The sequence below is a fragment of the Cyprinus carpio genome, chromosome B16, assembly GCF_018340385.1.
Source record: "Cyprinus carpio isolate SPL01 chromosome B16, ASM1834038v1, whole genome shotgun sequence".
Lineage (NCBI taxonomy): Eukaryota > Metazoa > Chordata > Actinopteri > Cypriniformes > Cyprinidae > Cyprinus > Cyprinus carpio.
In genome coordinates, this window is record NC_056612.1 from 24320274 (window position 1) to 24336245 (window position 15972).

General features: G+C 35.7%; 2 protein-coding genes across 3 annotated transcripts; both read right to left on the minus strand.

Annotated features, from left to right (window-relative positions):
- Window positions 1–352: 352 nt before the first annotated feature.
- LOC109056133 (sulfotransferase 2B1-like) lies at window positions 353–9105 on the minus strand. Of its 2 annotated transcripts, none has more exons than XM_042741648.1 (7): window positions 8991–9105; window positions 3978–4178; window positions 3584–3792; window positions 1583–1709; window positions 864–958; window positions 612–792; window positions 353–529 (listed from the first exon to the last, which is right to left on the minus strand). In XM_042741648.1, the coding sequence occupies exons 1-7, from the start codon at window positions 9085–9087 to the stop codon at window positions 414–416; spliced, it is 1026 nt and encodes a 341-aa protein (XP_042597582.1). In that variant the 5' UTR covers window positions 9088–9105; the 3' UTR covers window positions 353–413. The 2 variants fall into 2 exon arrangements, with proteins under 2 accessions (XP_042597582.1, XP_042597583.1); XM_042741649.1 differs by having other exon boundaries at window positions 3978–4180; window positions 9003–9097.
- A 1352-nt stretch (window positions 9106–10457) lies between these two features.
- On the minus strand, window positions 10458–15010 carry LOC109087796 (transmembrane protein 147). The gene is made up of 8 exons (XM_042741650.1): window positions 14851–15010; window positions 14389–14503; window positions 13946–14015; window positions 13779–13844; window positions 12666–12802; window positions 12471–12555; window positions 12090–12211; window positions 10458–10876 (listed from the first exon to the last, which is right to left on the minus strand). The coding sequence occupies exons 2-8, from the start codon at window positions 14463–14465 to the stop codon at window positions 10756–10758; spliced, it is 678 nt and encodes a 225-aa protein (XP_042597584.1). The 5' UTR covers window positions 14466–14503; window positions 14851–15010; the 3' UTR covers window positions 10458–10755.
- Between the last annotated feature and the right edge of the window lie 962 nt (window positions 15011–15972).

Sequence of the window (15972 nt, forward strand, 5' to 3'; positions counted from 1 at the left end):
GATATTATTTCGTATGCTTAATGCAAAACCACGAGATGCTGGGTTACCCTGATTAGATAAATGATATTTCTCTGTGAAAAGCAGTCCTTAAATATGACTATACATTAATCTCATTATTTTGTGGTCACATTCCTGTGTCAAGAGTTTGCAACATCTCTCAGAAACATGAAACAGATGTTAGATGTTGCGCCCTCGCTGTTAAGTTGCAAAAACCCAAAAGTGGTCTAACTGTCTTACGCTTTAACGTCTTATCATCTTGAGCAATTCTAGCATAGCTTCAGGACAACAAGAGAACATTGCTGCAATCACTCTGCAATAAACTTGAATAAACACACAGTGAATTAAACGATCATATGTTCCATCTATGACTGTTTATTTTGATGTGCACCGAGATGTCATTACAAGAGATTCACTCATTCTTCATCCCACGGGAATCTGATGTTACTTCCTTTCATTTGCTCTTGAATTACAGCTGTGAACTTGGCATCAAGTTCAGGACTGAAGTGATTCTTCCAGTCTCCAGCGATACCTTTAAATAAGCAGAGAGGTTTCATTCAAGATCACAATGTTTAAAAAAACATCTCTCAGCTGATGCTTTAAAACCTGGGTACCTTTTCTGAGGAAGGGTGATTTCTTGCAGTCCATAATGTTTTCTGGCACCAGAGAGTAGTTCGACATTTTGTTTGTTTTCATATTTTTGAAGGTGCCATGATTGACCACACGATCCAGAGCCTCTGCACTGAGCTCCCGGCCAAGAAATTTTAAAATCCGGCCCAGGACTTGACGGAGGTCCTACAATTGCAAGAACCTACATTACACTCATTCTCTCTGATTTCTGAATGAGTGGTATCTCTTCACTTTACCTGAAACATTTCTTCATAGGTGATGTACAGAATTCTGTCGCCGAGCTCAGGGTTTCGCCAGCTTTTCACATGGTCGGCCCACTTTCCGAAGAAAACTGTGTAAGCAATTGCAACTTGATCATTTGAGTATTTATATATACACTCCCCATGTTTGATGCATGTTTATTGTTAAATATAAAAATCAATCTGGATGTTTATGGGCATGATGCAAAGTGGACCTTAATATGGGAGCAACATCAATATGTTGGGAAGTCGTGGCCTAACGGTTAGAGAAAAGGGGGAAGTCGTGGCCTAACGGTTAGAGATTTGGACTTGCAATCCAAGGATTGTGAGTTCGAGTCTCGGGCCGGCAGGAATTGTAAGTGGGGGGAGTGAATGTACAGCGCTCTCTCCACCCTCAATACCATGACTGAGGTGCCCTTGAGCAACGCACTGAACCCCCAACTGCTCCCCGGGCGCCGCAGAATGTGTTCACAGTGTGTGTGTGTTCACTGCTGTGTGTGTGCACTTTGGATGGGTTAAAAGCAGAGCACGAATTCCAAGTATGGGTCACCATACTTGGCTGTATGTCGCGACACCTGTTTTTTTTTTTAATATGAAAAAAAAAAAATACACCAGCATTCAATAAGCACTTTCATTTAGTATTTTTACTAGTCACATGAATACTGAATACTTAATTCAAGCACAATTGATTTTAAACACACATTTGAGTGTCTCACCTTTTCCTGACAGGAATTTGTCAACGAATTCTTCAAATGTTCCAGGGTCTTCAAGAAAACTGGCCATTTGATGAAAGTGGAAAGATGAGACTAAAACATCTTTAGGATTCCGAGCGACGTAGATTACCTGGAGATGAAAAACACAATATAACAAATGACACTTTGTTTTACTTTACTGAAAAAAAGAGACTAGTCTGGACATGCATCTTGATATGATTTGATGTGATATTTTATTTATACTGTACTGTTCTATCTGAAATATTAATATTATTTGCTTCACTGTACAAAGAGTGTTCTTTAAACTGTCTCTGAGGGCTTCAGTTTTCGATGAACTGATAGAGATAACAAGAAATCTATTTGTGTGTGTGTGCAAGACAAGTGTAAGACACAGATGTTATCTTGGTTTCTTAGACGTCCATGGCTACTTAGAAAATGAATTCTTAGAAACGCATCTGGAGGACATAGTTAGGCACCTTAAATGGACATATGTTGAATATGCATTATGATTGGATGAGATCAAAGCATCTGCATTTGATGAAGGTATAAATGTTGAGTTGGGGTGTTTCCTCGTTGTTGCAATCTACAGCCAACCATGAATGACTGCATGAATGTAGACCTTTTCCTGCAGGAAAATAAATATTCAAAAGACTTTTGTCTCATATCTTTAACTTAACAAGAAACTTTGTAACCTATGATACTATATGATATAAATGTAATAATTTATGAAAAGTATATAATACATGTTTATATTCATATAATTTATATTATATATGAATATAAAATATTATATTATATATTTAATATATAAACATAGCATTTTTCTTAAATATATACATGCATGTGTGTGTATTTATATATACATAATAAATATAAACAGTACACACACATATATTATGTACACAAAAACCTTTATATTGGATGCAATTAATCGCAATTAATCTTTGCCCAGCACTAATATATATATATATATATATATATATATATATATATATATATATATATATATACATACATACATGTGTATGTTTAGCTTTAGAGGCTGTGTTTAGTGATAAATTGATGAATGGTGACAACCGACATTCTTATAAAACAAAGTGACAAAAAACAAACAAACAAACAAACTGCAGAATAAACCAGCATTTAGAAAAATCCAATTCAGGTTTGCTGCAGTGCATGCTGGGAAATGAAGCTGCAACATCACATTATAAAAGTTAATCTACAAACATGCAGCTGTCATTTATTTGTAAGAGACTGTAGAACTAGTACTGTAAAAATTACTGTGAAAATATGGCATCTTGTAGTCAGAAAAAGACTGTAAATGTTAATATATATATATTAACATTCCGATGAACCGGTTTAACTGGCCTAACCTTTTCTTTGGCAGCAGATGTCAATAGCCTAGAGACTAGTGATGCAGAAAATCTTTCTTTCCCAGTGTTATACAGACGATCACGGGCGTCATGCACTCATTATTTTTGAGGGGTCACAAGTAAAGCGGGGGTAGCTATTTATTTTTATATTTATTTTATATAGGCTATTTATTTTATATATATTTATTTATTCAGCGGGAGTTTTATTTATTTATTTATTTATTTATTTATTTTCTTTCTTTTAAAGGAAATATTATATTGTCGAAATTCATTCAGAATTCATTCAGCGAGCAATCGATCAAAACACCGGAGTTTCAGCGATGACTCATCTGAAGGCCTCTGATTGCATTCATAAGCTCAACAGAATCGCGTGTGATTGGTTATAATGCGCGGCGCTGTAAAAACGCGTCTGTTTCTGGCGCTGTGCCAACCAGCGAAAGCAGATTTGAATTTAGCAGCTGATGATTTGACGCACTGCACGTTCTAAACACGCCGGTGTGACTGTATCAAATATATAAATATTATTCGGCTATTTTAGCTTCGTCTTTTCGAAGCTGCATTCAAAATCCACATGGCTCATGACGCCTCTGCAGACTATATATAAATACGATTCTTCTACTGCTTTCTGTACCTTGGCCTTGGACTTGAAAAAGGAGGAAGGCATCAAATTATAAGGCATGTGGGAGACGAGGGCTCGTGGTGAATGGAGCTTATCTAAGACCACTGAAGCTCGTGTTTCCTCCAGCCATGGAACCCTGTCCCAGTTAGGGATGGTTTCCACGGACGTCAGGTCTCCTCCATTTAGGAGCGGAGGAAGAATTTCCTGCACCCATGTGGTACCTGAAAAACACAGACAGAGACCAATGAAGGATGGACTGATCACCTTCATGCATGTGCATTTATAATATTTTGCATCTTTTGCAAAGATTATAGCAATGTAAGGAAAATGTAATGCAACAAGTCTGTGTTGCTGAACGCATGAGGAGAAAAAAACAGTATGCATCGAAAACAAAGAATGATCTTACCGGATTTTGGATAGGTAACAGCAATGACATCATCATCTTTGACTTGGAAATTCTGGAGGTAATTGAGAGATTCCTCTGTATGAGCTATCTTAGGTAGCAGGAGACCATGGTAATCCAGATACAGATTGCTGTTCGCCATTCTCTGCTGACCGGACTTTGAAAAACAAGGAAGTTTTGTTCGCCGTGTTCTTTGTGAATTCACTTGCGTTTGGAGAGGAGGAGAGAAAGAAGAGAGTTAGTGAAAGAGAAAGAGAGAGAGAGGAGTGAAAGAGAGCGAGAGTGACGTTTGACGGTGAGAGCATTCATTAACCCAACAGGGAGCCGTATATCTGCTGCTGACATTCACAGGAGAGTTTGGTGGAAAGGTTACTTGGGTCCAAGTGCACTTACAAATTGGATTTTATGTGCAAAAATATATATTTTTTTTAATTAATATTAATAAAAATATTAATAAGGAAAGGGATAGTTGCAAAGTCTTCTTTACCTTTTTTGTTTGTTCGTTTTGTTTTGTTTGCACATAAAATCTCCATTTTATTTATTTTTTTGTCAAAGGAATTAAGAACCAAAATACTACGATACTTTATGATTACTATATCTATAAACCAAATGGAAAAAAATGTAATCTTTTTTTACATACTCTTTTAAACATTCTTTTAATCTTTGATTCTTTGAAGTTTTGTTACATTCTATAAATAATTATTTGAAGTTTTGTTACATTCTATAAATAATTATTTGAAGTTTTGTTACATTCTGTACACACACACACACACACCAGGCACGTGCACAGGTAGGGCTCAACCTGTGCAGAGCACATGCCCTTTTTGCCCTTACACTACGAAGTGCCCTTTTTTTGGTGGAGTTTTTTTTTTTTTTTTTTTTAATCAATGCTATTGGTCACCCTTTACGTCTGTCTGTCTGTTTTACAAATATTTAGCAAATGAAAGTTCTTAAAACGAGCTTAAATCTTAAATCTTAAATCTTATTCGATCCTCAAGCTGTCAGTAAGCTGATAACTCCGCCCCCTCTATATTCATTGAATCAACTGAAGTTCCACAGCAGCCGCACAGTAGACAACAGCTGAGCTGAACAAAGTTTTGCGAAGGGTAAATAAATATCTTGTTGTTTGAATAAGTGCTACTAAACACTATGTCTATAAAGGCTCATATTTTATTTATTTGATGTCTGACTGACTCACTGACTGAGACATGTGGGACGTCGCCTGAGAGAGAGGGCCATCATTTGCCATCTAGTCATAGCCAATACAAAGCCAACACTTAAATAGCCTGTGCATACAGTAGCATTTCATCTTTTATAAAATGCGATTTTGGCCAAATGCATTTTACCACAGGAAAAACTGAGCGCTCCGTCTATAAAGCTACAAAAACTAGTTTGTAACCTGTAGATGAAAATGTAATGTGAGGGGCCGTCGCCGTTTTAATGACGGACAAAAAAACAAAATTCACATTTGCACACATTCGCTGGTCAAAAACTATATATTGATAATTGGTAATACAACAACATATAATTTGTTTTTACCATCGGAAAATCATAACAGGTGCGCCCCCGCGCTGTTTCGTACTGGAACTTACACAAAGCGACGAGTGATCCTCGTCACCTAGATAACATATATATGAAATTTCTTCTTTGATTTATGATTGCTGATACACTTAATTTATTAACATTTAGGCTAATCATGTTATGGGTATACTCTCCACTCGTCCTCACATGTATAAAATGTAGTAAAAACATGGTTTTTACTACAGTAATGTAGTAGTAACTAAAAAAAAATTACAGAAGATCATTGTGAAATCTTGATATTTTATCATGCAGAATGTAATTCATGATTCATTCCAAGGCTTCATTTATTTGATCCAAAATACAGCAAAAACAGTAATATTGTGTAATATTTTTACAATTTTTAAATAACTCTTTTCTATTTGAATATATTTTAAAATGTAATTTATTTTTGTGATCAAAGCTGAATTTTCAGCATCATTACTCCAGTTCAGTACTCTAAAACCCTGTTTATCTATATTATCTAATTATCTAATTATCTAATATTATTATTATGGTTGTTATTAATCGTGAATAAATCTAAGCTATAAGCTTTTGAGACTATTATTTTGTGTTATTGAATTTGTCATGAAGATGTGACCATTTCTTCCTTTTATGCAGGCTTACTAAATAATCTTGATATAAAAAAAGGGAGGGGGGGTGCCCTTTTTCACCTGCAGCAGAGCGGAGGTTGATGAGGAGTTAACCACCCTTACACACACACATATATATATATATTTATACATACAGAATGTAACAAAACTTCAAAGAATCAAAGATTAAAAGAATGTTTAAAAGAGTCTGTATAAAGATTGAAAACATCTGAAAGAAAAAAGTTTGTAACAAAACCTCAAAGAACAAATACAAACAAGCAAAGATCAAAATACTGTTTGAAAGAGGTTTATGGAAATAACAAAAATGAAATAAATTAAAAAGAAAGAATTAAACAGTCTGTAAAAAAGATCTGAAAACATTTGAAAGAAAAAACCCATGTAACAAAACTTCAAAGGATGAACAAAAGATGAAAAAAACTTGAATATGAAATAAAGTTCCAAAGAAAGAGATTTTGAAAGAAAGATCACAAAGTTTGGGGGGAGCTGAAAAAATTCAGAGAGATAAACACATGTAACAATAGAGTTTTACCACAGCTTGATTGTTTATCAGAAGCGTTGATAAACACAGTCTCTGCAGGTAATAAAATACATGTGAGAGAGTGACCCATAATCCAAGAGTGAAACTCCACTGGGCTTGGCTCTTTATTCAGTTCTTTTTTTTTTTCTTTTTTGGAGAGAGAAAACAAAGCTCTTTGTATTTCAAATCTGCAAAGCTGGTTTGTAATTGCACAGTCATGAAGCAAAAAGCTGTGAGTTTCTAGTAAACAAATTAAAACAAATGAACTTTAAACCATTGTTTCCGGTTAAAATAAGAATCCTCTAGCCATAATATTGCTTTCTCCAGTGAAAAAGTAATCTTGTGTGAATTGGGGTAAAAATATACACAGATCAAGCATTGTTAACATTCTCACGGCACCCATTCACTGCAGAGGATCCATTGGTGAGCAAGTAATGTAATGCTGAATTTCTCCAAATCTGAAGAAACAAACCCATCCACATGAGGGCGAGTACATTTTTTTGTTAATTTAATATTAGGTTGAACTATTCCTGTAACTAATCAAGTTGAGCTTTATTGTCATTCCGCTACATGTGTGGACATACAGTGGAACGAAATGTCGTACCTCACAGGACCACGGTGCTACATAGATACAGACATACAACAATGAAGTAAAATAGTAAAACCTATACACAACTAACCTACTGTCAGATTTCGACTATAAATATACTATATATAAATGTTTACTTACACATAAGATAAAAAATACAGACTATACGAATGCTTCACATAATACTACCTATACACAACTAACCTACTGACAGATTTTGATTTTAAATACTACAGTATATATAAATGTTTACCTATAAATAAACTAAAAGAAACTAAATACAAACTATACAAATGTTACACATAAACACTGTACCTATCCACAACTAACCTACTGACAGATTTTTAATATGAATATACTATATATAAATGTTTACCTATATATAGACTGTACGAATGCTTCAAATAATACTGTACATGTGCAAGGAGAAACATCGTAAGTCAAGCAGCTGGCTGGGGAGCAGTGCAAGATGATTAGCAGTGCCTGAGCATACAGTATAAACATATATGAGTCTTTGTGTGATTATGTACACACAGCAGTGTGTGTGAAAAGTGTCTAGTGCGCATGGAGGAAAATATAAAAAAAATAACCTTTGGTTTTTCAGCGTTTTTCTGTGATGTGGTATGGTTTGGGGGGGTGGAGGAGGTGAGGTAGTCCATGTTTCAGGAGGTAGGGGGGTCTGTGTGGGGTTTCAGAGGAGGGTGGGGTGATCTGAGTTCAGGGCTCTCACAGCCTGGGGAAAAAACTGTTGAGCTGTCTGGCGAAGCAGGCTCTGATGCTCCGGTACCGTCTTCCTGATGGTAGGAGCTGGAAGAGACTGTGGGAGGGATGGTTGGGGTCCTTCACGATACTGTTGGCTTTGCTGGTGCATCATGTAAGGAAAATGTCCAGGATGGAGGGGAGAGGGGCACTGATGATCTTTGCAGCTGTGTTCACTGTCCGCTGGAGGGTCTTGCGGTCTGCTGTACTACAGTTCCCATACCAGACAGTGATGAAGCTGGTCAGCACGCTCTCAATGGTTCCTCTGTAGAATGTGGTGAGGATGGGTGGAGGGAGACTTTGTTAACTATTCCTTTAACAAATGAACCCTTACTGTAAAGTGTTAATCCTTTAACAGCACAACTATTGTCCTGCTATTTCAGTTCAGCTGCGCTTCACATTCCACATTCTGTCACGAAAACAAATTCCTCTTATGTGTAAACATACTTGGCAATAAAGCTCATTCTGATTCTGATTCTACTGCAGGTAAACAGCTTGACAAATAGTTGATAAGAATGGGAAAACAAGTTCAAGTTATAACAGTACCTTTTGAAGAGAAGAATGTTGAGAATGCACGTCTAGTTCTTATCAACTTATAACCTTTTAACAATTACATGCAGCTTATACAGTCTTTTTAAAGCTTAGTTTATTCAACCTGCAGGCAAAAAAAGAAAAAAAAAATTGAAATCAGCAAAATCTATTGGATATTATAACTGAATGGCTAATTATGGTAAACAAGTTTTGTTTTTTTCCCCCTAAAGATAAATATCACCAACTGTGGAAGTGGGGGGCGGGGTTACTTTTGAGGTCTGGTACAAAAAAGGACATGTGCTAGAAAAATACATAGGCTATGCACGGACACGTTTAATCATTAAAAGATCGCGATCTCGATTCAAACACACGTGATCGTATTCCTAAATGAGTGTGATTCTGCCATGTCTATTAAACCTTTGAAATCACATCGGAATATTTAAACCTGCCTTTGCGCAGCCGTTGATCCAGAGAGAGTGTGTGCTCATGTGCTAAGTGTTGAGTCCGGGCCCTGCGTTTCTCCCTCTCTCCACCAGAGGTCGCCATCCCCCAAACTCCACACACCTGTACACCCATTACACTAATTTCCCCAGACTCCTTTATCTTAACTCTACACACCTGTTCACACACACACAGTTGTTGCTCATTGTCTTGGACTATTTATACACCACACTCCCACTATTCTGTCTGGCTGAATTGTTAATTGTATTGCAAGTGTTATTTCTTCTTTGTAGGTTGGATACAAGGACCTTCAAATTACATAATTTGTTTGGTTTTGTTTTCAGAATCGTGGGAGAACCATAGCTTAAAAATACATAGGTCAATATATGTGGCATCTAACTACCATTAGTACTGTTTCTAATATTAAAATTAGTCCATAAGCTGCATATTAACCTGTTTATTAACTCCATGTTTATTATTATGTTTTTAAATTTATTAATATCATTATTATACATACTTTTTTAAAAACCCATATGTAACCATTCTTGTCCCTTACATTCCCAGCAGATTTATTAGTTTTAATGTGCCAGGAATGTGAAGCTCGGCTGAACTGAAATAGCAGGACAATAGTTGTGCTGTTAAAGAATTAACACTTTACAGTAAGGGCTCATTTGTTAAAGGAATAGTTCAACCTAATATTAAATTAACAAAAAAATGTACTCGCCCTCATGTGGATGGGTTTGTTTCTTCAGATTTGGAGAAATTCAGCATTACATTACTTGCTCACCAATGGATCCTCTGCAGTGAATGGGTGCCGTCAGAATGTCAACAATGCTTGATCTGTGTATATTTTTCTCCTAATTCAGACAAGATTACTTTTTCACACAGCTTTTTGCTTCACAAGCTTATTGTGATGTTTTTTTCAGTTGTCTTGACTCTCATTCTGACGGCACCCATTCACTACAGTGGATCCACTGATGAGCAAATGAGGTAATGCTAAATTTCTCAGAATACGTTCTTATGAAAAAATTCATTTACATCTCAGATGGCCTGAGGATGAGGAAATTTTCAGCAAATTTTAGCAAGTATTTTAGCATGGTGAACTATTCCTTTAATGCAATAGTAAACATGAACCAGCATTTATTACCTTTATAACCTTTAGTTAATAAAAAAAAATACAATTGCTTGTTCATGTCGGTGCACAGTAACAGATACAACTTTTCTTTTTAAAACACATTAGTAAATGTATTAATAAAGGCTGTAGAACTATTTTTATTGTTTGTTCATATTTACTAATATAGCTAACTAAAGTTCACCAATCATACATCTTTGTAAAGTGTTACCAATTACTTTATTGTAGTTTGTTTCTTGAAAATGTCAAAAAAATAAAAATAATGTATGCTGGGTTTGGTTTGCTCATACTTGGCAATATTTTATTTGATAACTAAAATCTACCATACAAAAACAGCAAATGATTTGTGTCCCATGTGGCCTTTATTAATAAATTAGTTTGTCGTTAATAAGGTTTTTCTTGGAGTAAGTTTGGTTTCTCTCCCAAAACTGTATTCCAAAAATTATTCCCTTCATATTGAAGTCAAATGTTTATTTAGTTAATGGAATAAAGTATAAACACATGTTCACTAATAACAGTTATACTCTCACAGTCTCCTTGCAGCAGATACAAAAGTCAACAGTATTCGAAGTAGGAATGTGGATCAGTTCTTCAAATACTTGAAATGCCTCTTGAGTGAAGGCACTGTACAGTATAAGGGTTTAGTTGCTGTGAACGAGTGTGACAAATAGGAAGAGCGAACACAGGGAGATGGCACCAGTGAGTACGGCCTTCACTAGGAGAGCTGTCCAGCTGCCCAGGAGGAAAACATGAACAAACAGCCTGGAGAAGAGACACAAACAGTTATGTGCAGTGAAAACTCAAAACAAAGAGCAGAAGACTTCTTTAAAAGGACACACAGTGATGTCATATGGAAAAGTATATCAACATATTACACTTATTATTTCTGCAGTTTCATATGCGTGAAACACCCGGAGGACCTAATACACAACACTAATGCTGTAACCAACAATGCAATTTAAATGAAAACATCTGAATTTTCCTGCACAACTGAATTAAAAATGTGAAATAAATGCAAGCTGCAAGATAAAAATGTTATTTGACAACTCAGCATACTACTGTATTAAATATTTTATGCTGTGTAATGCATTTCACATGGTATTAAAAAAAAAAAAAAAAACAGTAAGCAGCATACAGTGCATACTGTGTGATATTTAGTAAATAAGCTAGCATTTGCAATGGCAATAAAATCTAGCTTAAGGCAACACTGCCATCTAGAGGAGAGACAAACAAGTCCAGCAGCTCTACTGTATCAAACTGTACTGTATTAAAAAAAGCATGTGATTAAATTAAATAAATTAACTGATTAATAAAAAAAGCCTATAATTATTATACAAACTGAACATCTAAGTTAAATCAAATGATGTTTGTAGAATAATGTAGGTAGATACAGAATTTAACTGATACAGAAATGCTGTCCAATATTTAAAATTAGAAATAGTTATTTTTATGCCACAGTTAAAAATGGATATAACAGCTGATATTGCAATTCAAAGCTGTTTGAAATATTCATTCATAGAGGGAAAATAAGCATGAAAATGTAATAAATGTACAGAAGGTAGGATGAATAACGGTAAGTGTTTTTTTAATCTTCTGTGGCTAAACAGCAAACTGAGTGAACAGGAAAAATTAAGCAGCAATATTATACTCATCCAATATTTGTCTAAACAGACTGATGCCAACTTAAAAAAAATAAAAATAAATAATGGTCATCATCAATTTGGTCAAAATATATTGTGAACCCTTACTCAGATTTAATTATTTACATAAATCCTGAACCCTGTTTACTAGAAATGTGCTACAAATTTAATTACATCTTAATTTGGATTAAAAAAAAAATGTAGACAAACTAAAAGTACAGATAAAACACTGACTTAAACCAACTCTGTTAGATGAAAAATTGTGCCAAAAGTAGTTTTAAATAAGTTTCTCTTACGGCAGAATAAAGATAAACAAGTATTGCTGTGATACTCACTCCATAAGAAAGCCCTTATAAACACACAATCCCAGCAGGATGGTAACAGGGAGACGGAAGCTTTTGGGAAGGTCGTATCGAGTGAACATCCAAACTACTGCTGCCATAGCAATATAATGTACCTAATGTGATTTTAAAAAAACAAACAAAAAAAAAACAATAATAAAAAGTTTAGGTTCAGAATAAAGCAACATAAGTGAGTGAATCAGACTTACAAAATTGTGTCCCAATATATATACATATCACATTTAATATTATAAAACAATAAATAGAAAAGCTCTGTTACAGTAAAGTAAATAAATAAATACATATATTTGTGATACTGGATTCTTGATGCATGCAAACACAAAAACTACAGCACAGAGTAAGCATGTATCTTACCAGACTGATGTTGGAATCAAAGCTCATTTGAATGTATTTCCAGTCAAACTCAATGCCGCGAGCTCCCACCCATAACGGAATACATCTGTTTAGAATGACAGTACATATAAAGTACGTTAATTTCTACTGGTTACTGCCAGTGAAAATCTGTCATGATTGTGATTGACAGCGGCTCTCTCAGGATGATCAGAATACCTTGACATGATGAGCTCGGCTGTAGCCCAGCCCATAGCTGCCACCATGATCTTATATTCGCCCTTCCCAGCATTCCTGGACATAACCAGATGAAGACCTAGAAGATCGGCCAGGTCCACTGTGGCCTTCATGAACTCCTAGGGTTAACAGCACATGAATGAATGACGCTATCATGATTATTTGCACGGATGTCAGCATGAATGAAATAATAACGTGTGAACCAGTTATGAGCACAAAGCCTTAAATGAATAGTTCACCCAAAAATATGCATTTGCTGACAATGTGCTCACTCTGTTTCTTCATCCCAACAGATTTGGAGAAATTTAGCTTCATATCACTTGTTCACCAGTGGATTCTTTGCAGTGAATGGGTGCCGACGTCAGAATGACAGCTGATAAAAAACATCACAATAATCAACACCACTCCAGTTCATCAATTGAAATGTTGTGAAGTGAAAGAAAGAATTTGTCAGAAACAAATCCATCAAGATGTTTTTAACTTCAAGCCGTTTCTTTCACCTAAAACAGAAGTCTTCTATCCATAATATCAGTTCCTCCAGTTAAAAAGTCGTCGCTCGTCTTAATCAGGAGATAAATCTGCACAGATCAAGCTCTAAACAAATATGTTGGTGGATTTTGATGTGCGAGAACAACAGGGCATGGAACTTTTCACTGGAGGAAGTGTTATTATGCATTATGGACTCTTATGGGTTTAAAGTTAAAAAATCTTAATGATGGTTTTGTTTCTTAAAACATGCAGCTTTTTGCTTCACAAGAGAAAAATCGATGGGCTGGAGTTGTTACTTGTGGATTACTGTGATGTTTTTATCAGCTGTTTGGACTCTCATTCTGACGGCACCCATTCACTGCAGATGATCCACTGATGAACAAGTGATAGTGAAGTGCTAAATTTCTCCAAATCTGTTCTGATGAAGAAACAAATCTCTCTACATCTTGGATGGCTTAAGGCTGAGCATATTTTCAGCAATTTTCTTTTTCTAAGTGAACTATTCCTTTAATTTGCCATGTACTATTTAGAATCAAAGTTATCTATATAAATGATTTATGAAAAGCTCAAAAATGAATAAAAAAACGTGGCACATTCGCTGCTCACCCCAACAAAATCATACACGCCAGCTCCTCCCTCCCAGGTGGGGAAAAATGTTGCAAGAAACAGCATCTGAAAGTGATATCACACATTTACAGAAACCTTTATAATATTCTATCTTCGACCCACAAACATTTAGAAACATCTTTGCGAGGACCAAAGGGTCCACTCACCTTGCACAGCTGCACAAAGAGGTAGGTAGCACCTGCTTGGACACATCTCCAAAATGCATTATATTCGGACCTGGCAATAAACAAAAGTGTGAAGATTAGAACAGTGATCACAGCTAGAAAGAAATATTTGTAGCATACATCAACGACTGAAAACTGTTGGATGATTGTACAGATTAAATAATTCAATTAAAGGGGAGAACCAAATTTATATAAAATACAATATTTATTGACCATGACTCATACTGAAGACAGTAGTTTGGCATACAGCATATGACTTAAGAATATTATACTGTACACTGACATACTTCAGCATAAACAAACTAAAATAATACATGCAGCATATATTGAGCAAACAGTATCAATACAATTCCTACACTTTCTACAAAAAACTAGTTAGATATATAATACTTCCAAGAATAAAAAAATATTGTCTTAATACTTACAATCCACTACATTTGTATGTAATGAAATACGGGAAATAGGCCAAGGAAAAACAATTTCCGAAATGAAAAAGCGTCATGGTAGAGCTTTCAGGGTGATTTTTTTCCTCCTCAGATCCTGTTAATACAGAAAAAAAACACAAAATATAATCTGAATTATCATCGTTAAACCAACATTTTCAGAAGTTGGATATTCCTGGGATGACAAATGCATTATTTTTATCTACACCATTTTAAAGTTATAGCTATAATATATCTGTATACATGTTGATATTTCTTTGGTTTATTAAAACGTCAATATGTTAAAACACCACATCTACTGCATCGGGATCAGACAGCGAGCTTAAATCGTGAGAAAATGCTCGACATATAATTGATATACAACTTATTATAAAAGATATTTGCTTCTGGAACTAAATTAATATTTCTACCATCCATTATTTAAAAGATCGACTGTTTTCTTACCAACAAAATCGCGAATTTAGAATGACAGGAGCAGGTCACATAATCCTCCGGTGCAACACCGTTAAAGGTCCGAGCAGAAGCGCTCTCTATCTTACTGTAGTTCCGCGTCTCATTCTGAACATTAGCAACTACCTTGATACACAGCTGTTAGAACTGCTAGGTTTCATGCAATACAGGCAGTAATATGCGTACATATTGTGCATCCTTGCAATATATTGTGCAAAAAGCAGTTCAGGTGCTGGTCATATAATTAGAATATCATCAAAAAGTTGATTTATTTCACTAATTCCATACAAAAAGTGAAACTTGTATATTATGTTCATTCATTACACACAGACTGATATATTTCAAATGTTTATTTCTTTTAATTTTGATGATTATAACTGACAACTAAGGAAAATCCCAAATTCAGTATCTCATTAGAATATTACTTAAGACCAATACAAAGAAAGGATTTTTAGAAATCTTGGCCAACTGAAAAGTATGAACATGAAAAGTATGACCATGTACAGCACTCAATACTTAGTTGGGGCTCCTTTTGCCTGAATTACTGCAGCAATGCGGCGTGGCATGGAGTCGATCAGTCTGTGGCACTGCTCAGGTGTTATGAGAGCCCAGGTTGCTCTGATAGTGGCCTTCAGCTCTTCTGCACTCTTGGGTCTGGCATATCACGTCTTCCTCTTCACAATAGCCCATAGATTTTCTATGGGGTTAAGGTCAGGCGAGTTTGTTGGCCAATTAAGAACAGTGATACCATGGTCCTTAAACCAGGTACTCGTAGCTTTGGCACTGTGTGCAGGTGCCAAGTCCTGTTGGAAAATGAAATCTGCATCTCCATAAAGTTGGTCAGCAGCAGGAAGCATGAAGTGCTCTAAAACTTCCTGGTATACGGCTGCGTTACCTTGGACCTCAGAAAACACAGTGCACCAACACCAGCAGATGACATGGCACCCCAAACCATCACTGACTGTGGAAACTTTACACTGGACCTCAAGTGTCTGAGCGTATGGTTCTTGAAGCACTGACTCCAGCTGCAGTCCACTCTTTGTGAATCTCCCCCACATTTTTGAATGGGTTTTGTTTCACAATCCTCTCCAGGGTGCGGTTATCCCTATTGCTTGT

Bases quoted from the DNA above. Each gene is read 5' to 3' on its own strand.
- LOC109056133 (XM_042741648.1), bottom strand. From the start codon at position 9,087: ATGGCGACCTCTGGTGGAGAGAGGGAGAAACGCAGGGCCCGGACTCAA. The intron at 3,793-3,977 runs GTAAGATCATTC...TGTGTTTTTCAG, and splicing joins TGTTACCTATCCAAAATCCG to GTACCACATGGGTGCAGGAA. The intron at 530-611 runs GTACCCAGGTTT...GCTTATTTAAAG, and splicing joins ATCACCCTTCCTCAGAAAAG to GTATCGCTGGAGACTGGAAG.
- LOC109087796 (XM_042741650.1), bottom strand. From the start codon at position 14,465: ATGACGCTTTTTCATTTCGGAAATTGTTTTTCCTTGGCCTATTTCCCG. The intron at 13,845-13,945 runs GTGAGTGGACCC...TATCACTTTCAG, and splicing joins TCTTTGTGCAGCTGTGCAAG to ATGCTGTTTCTTGCAACATT. The intron at 12,803-13,778 runs GTGAGCAGCGAA...TGTTAACCCTAG, and splicing joins GCGTGTATGATTTTGTTGGG to GAGTTCATGAAGGCCACAGT.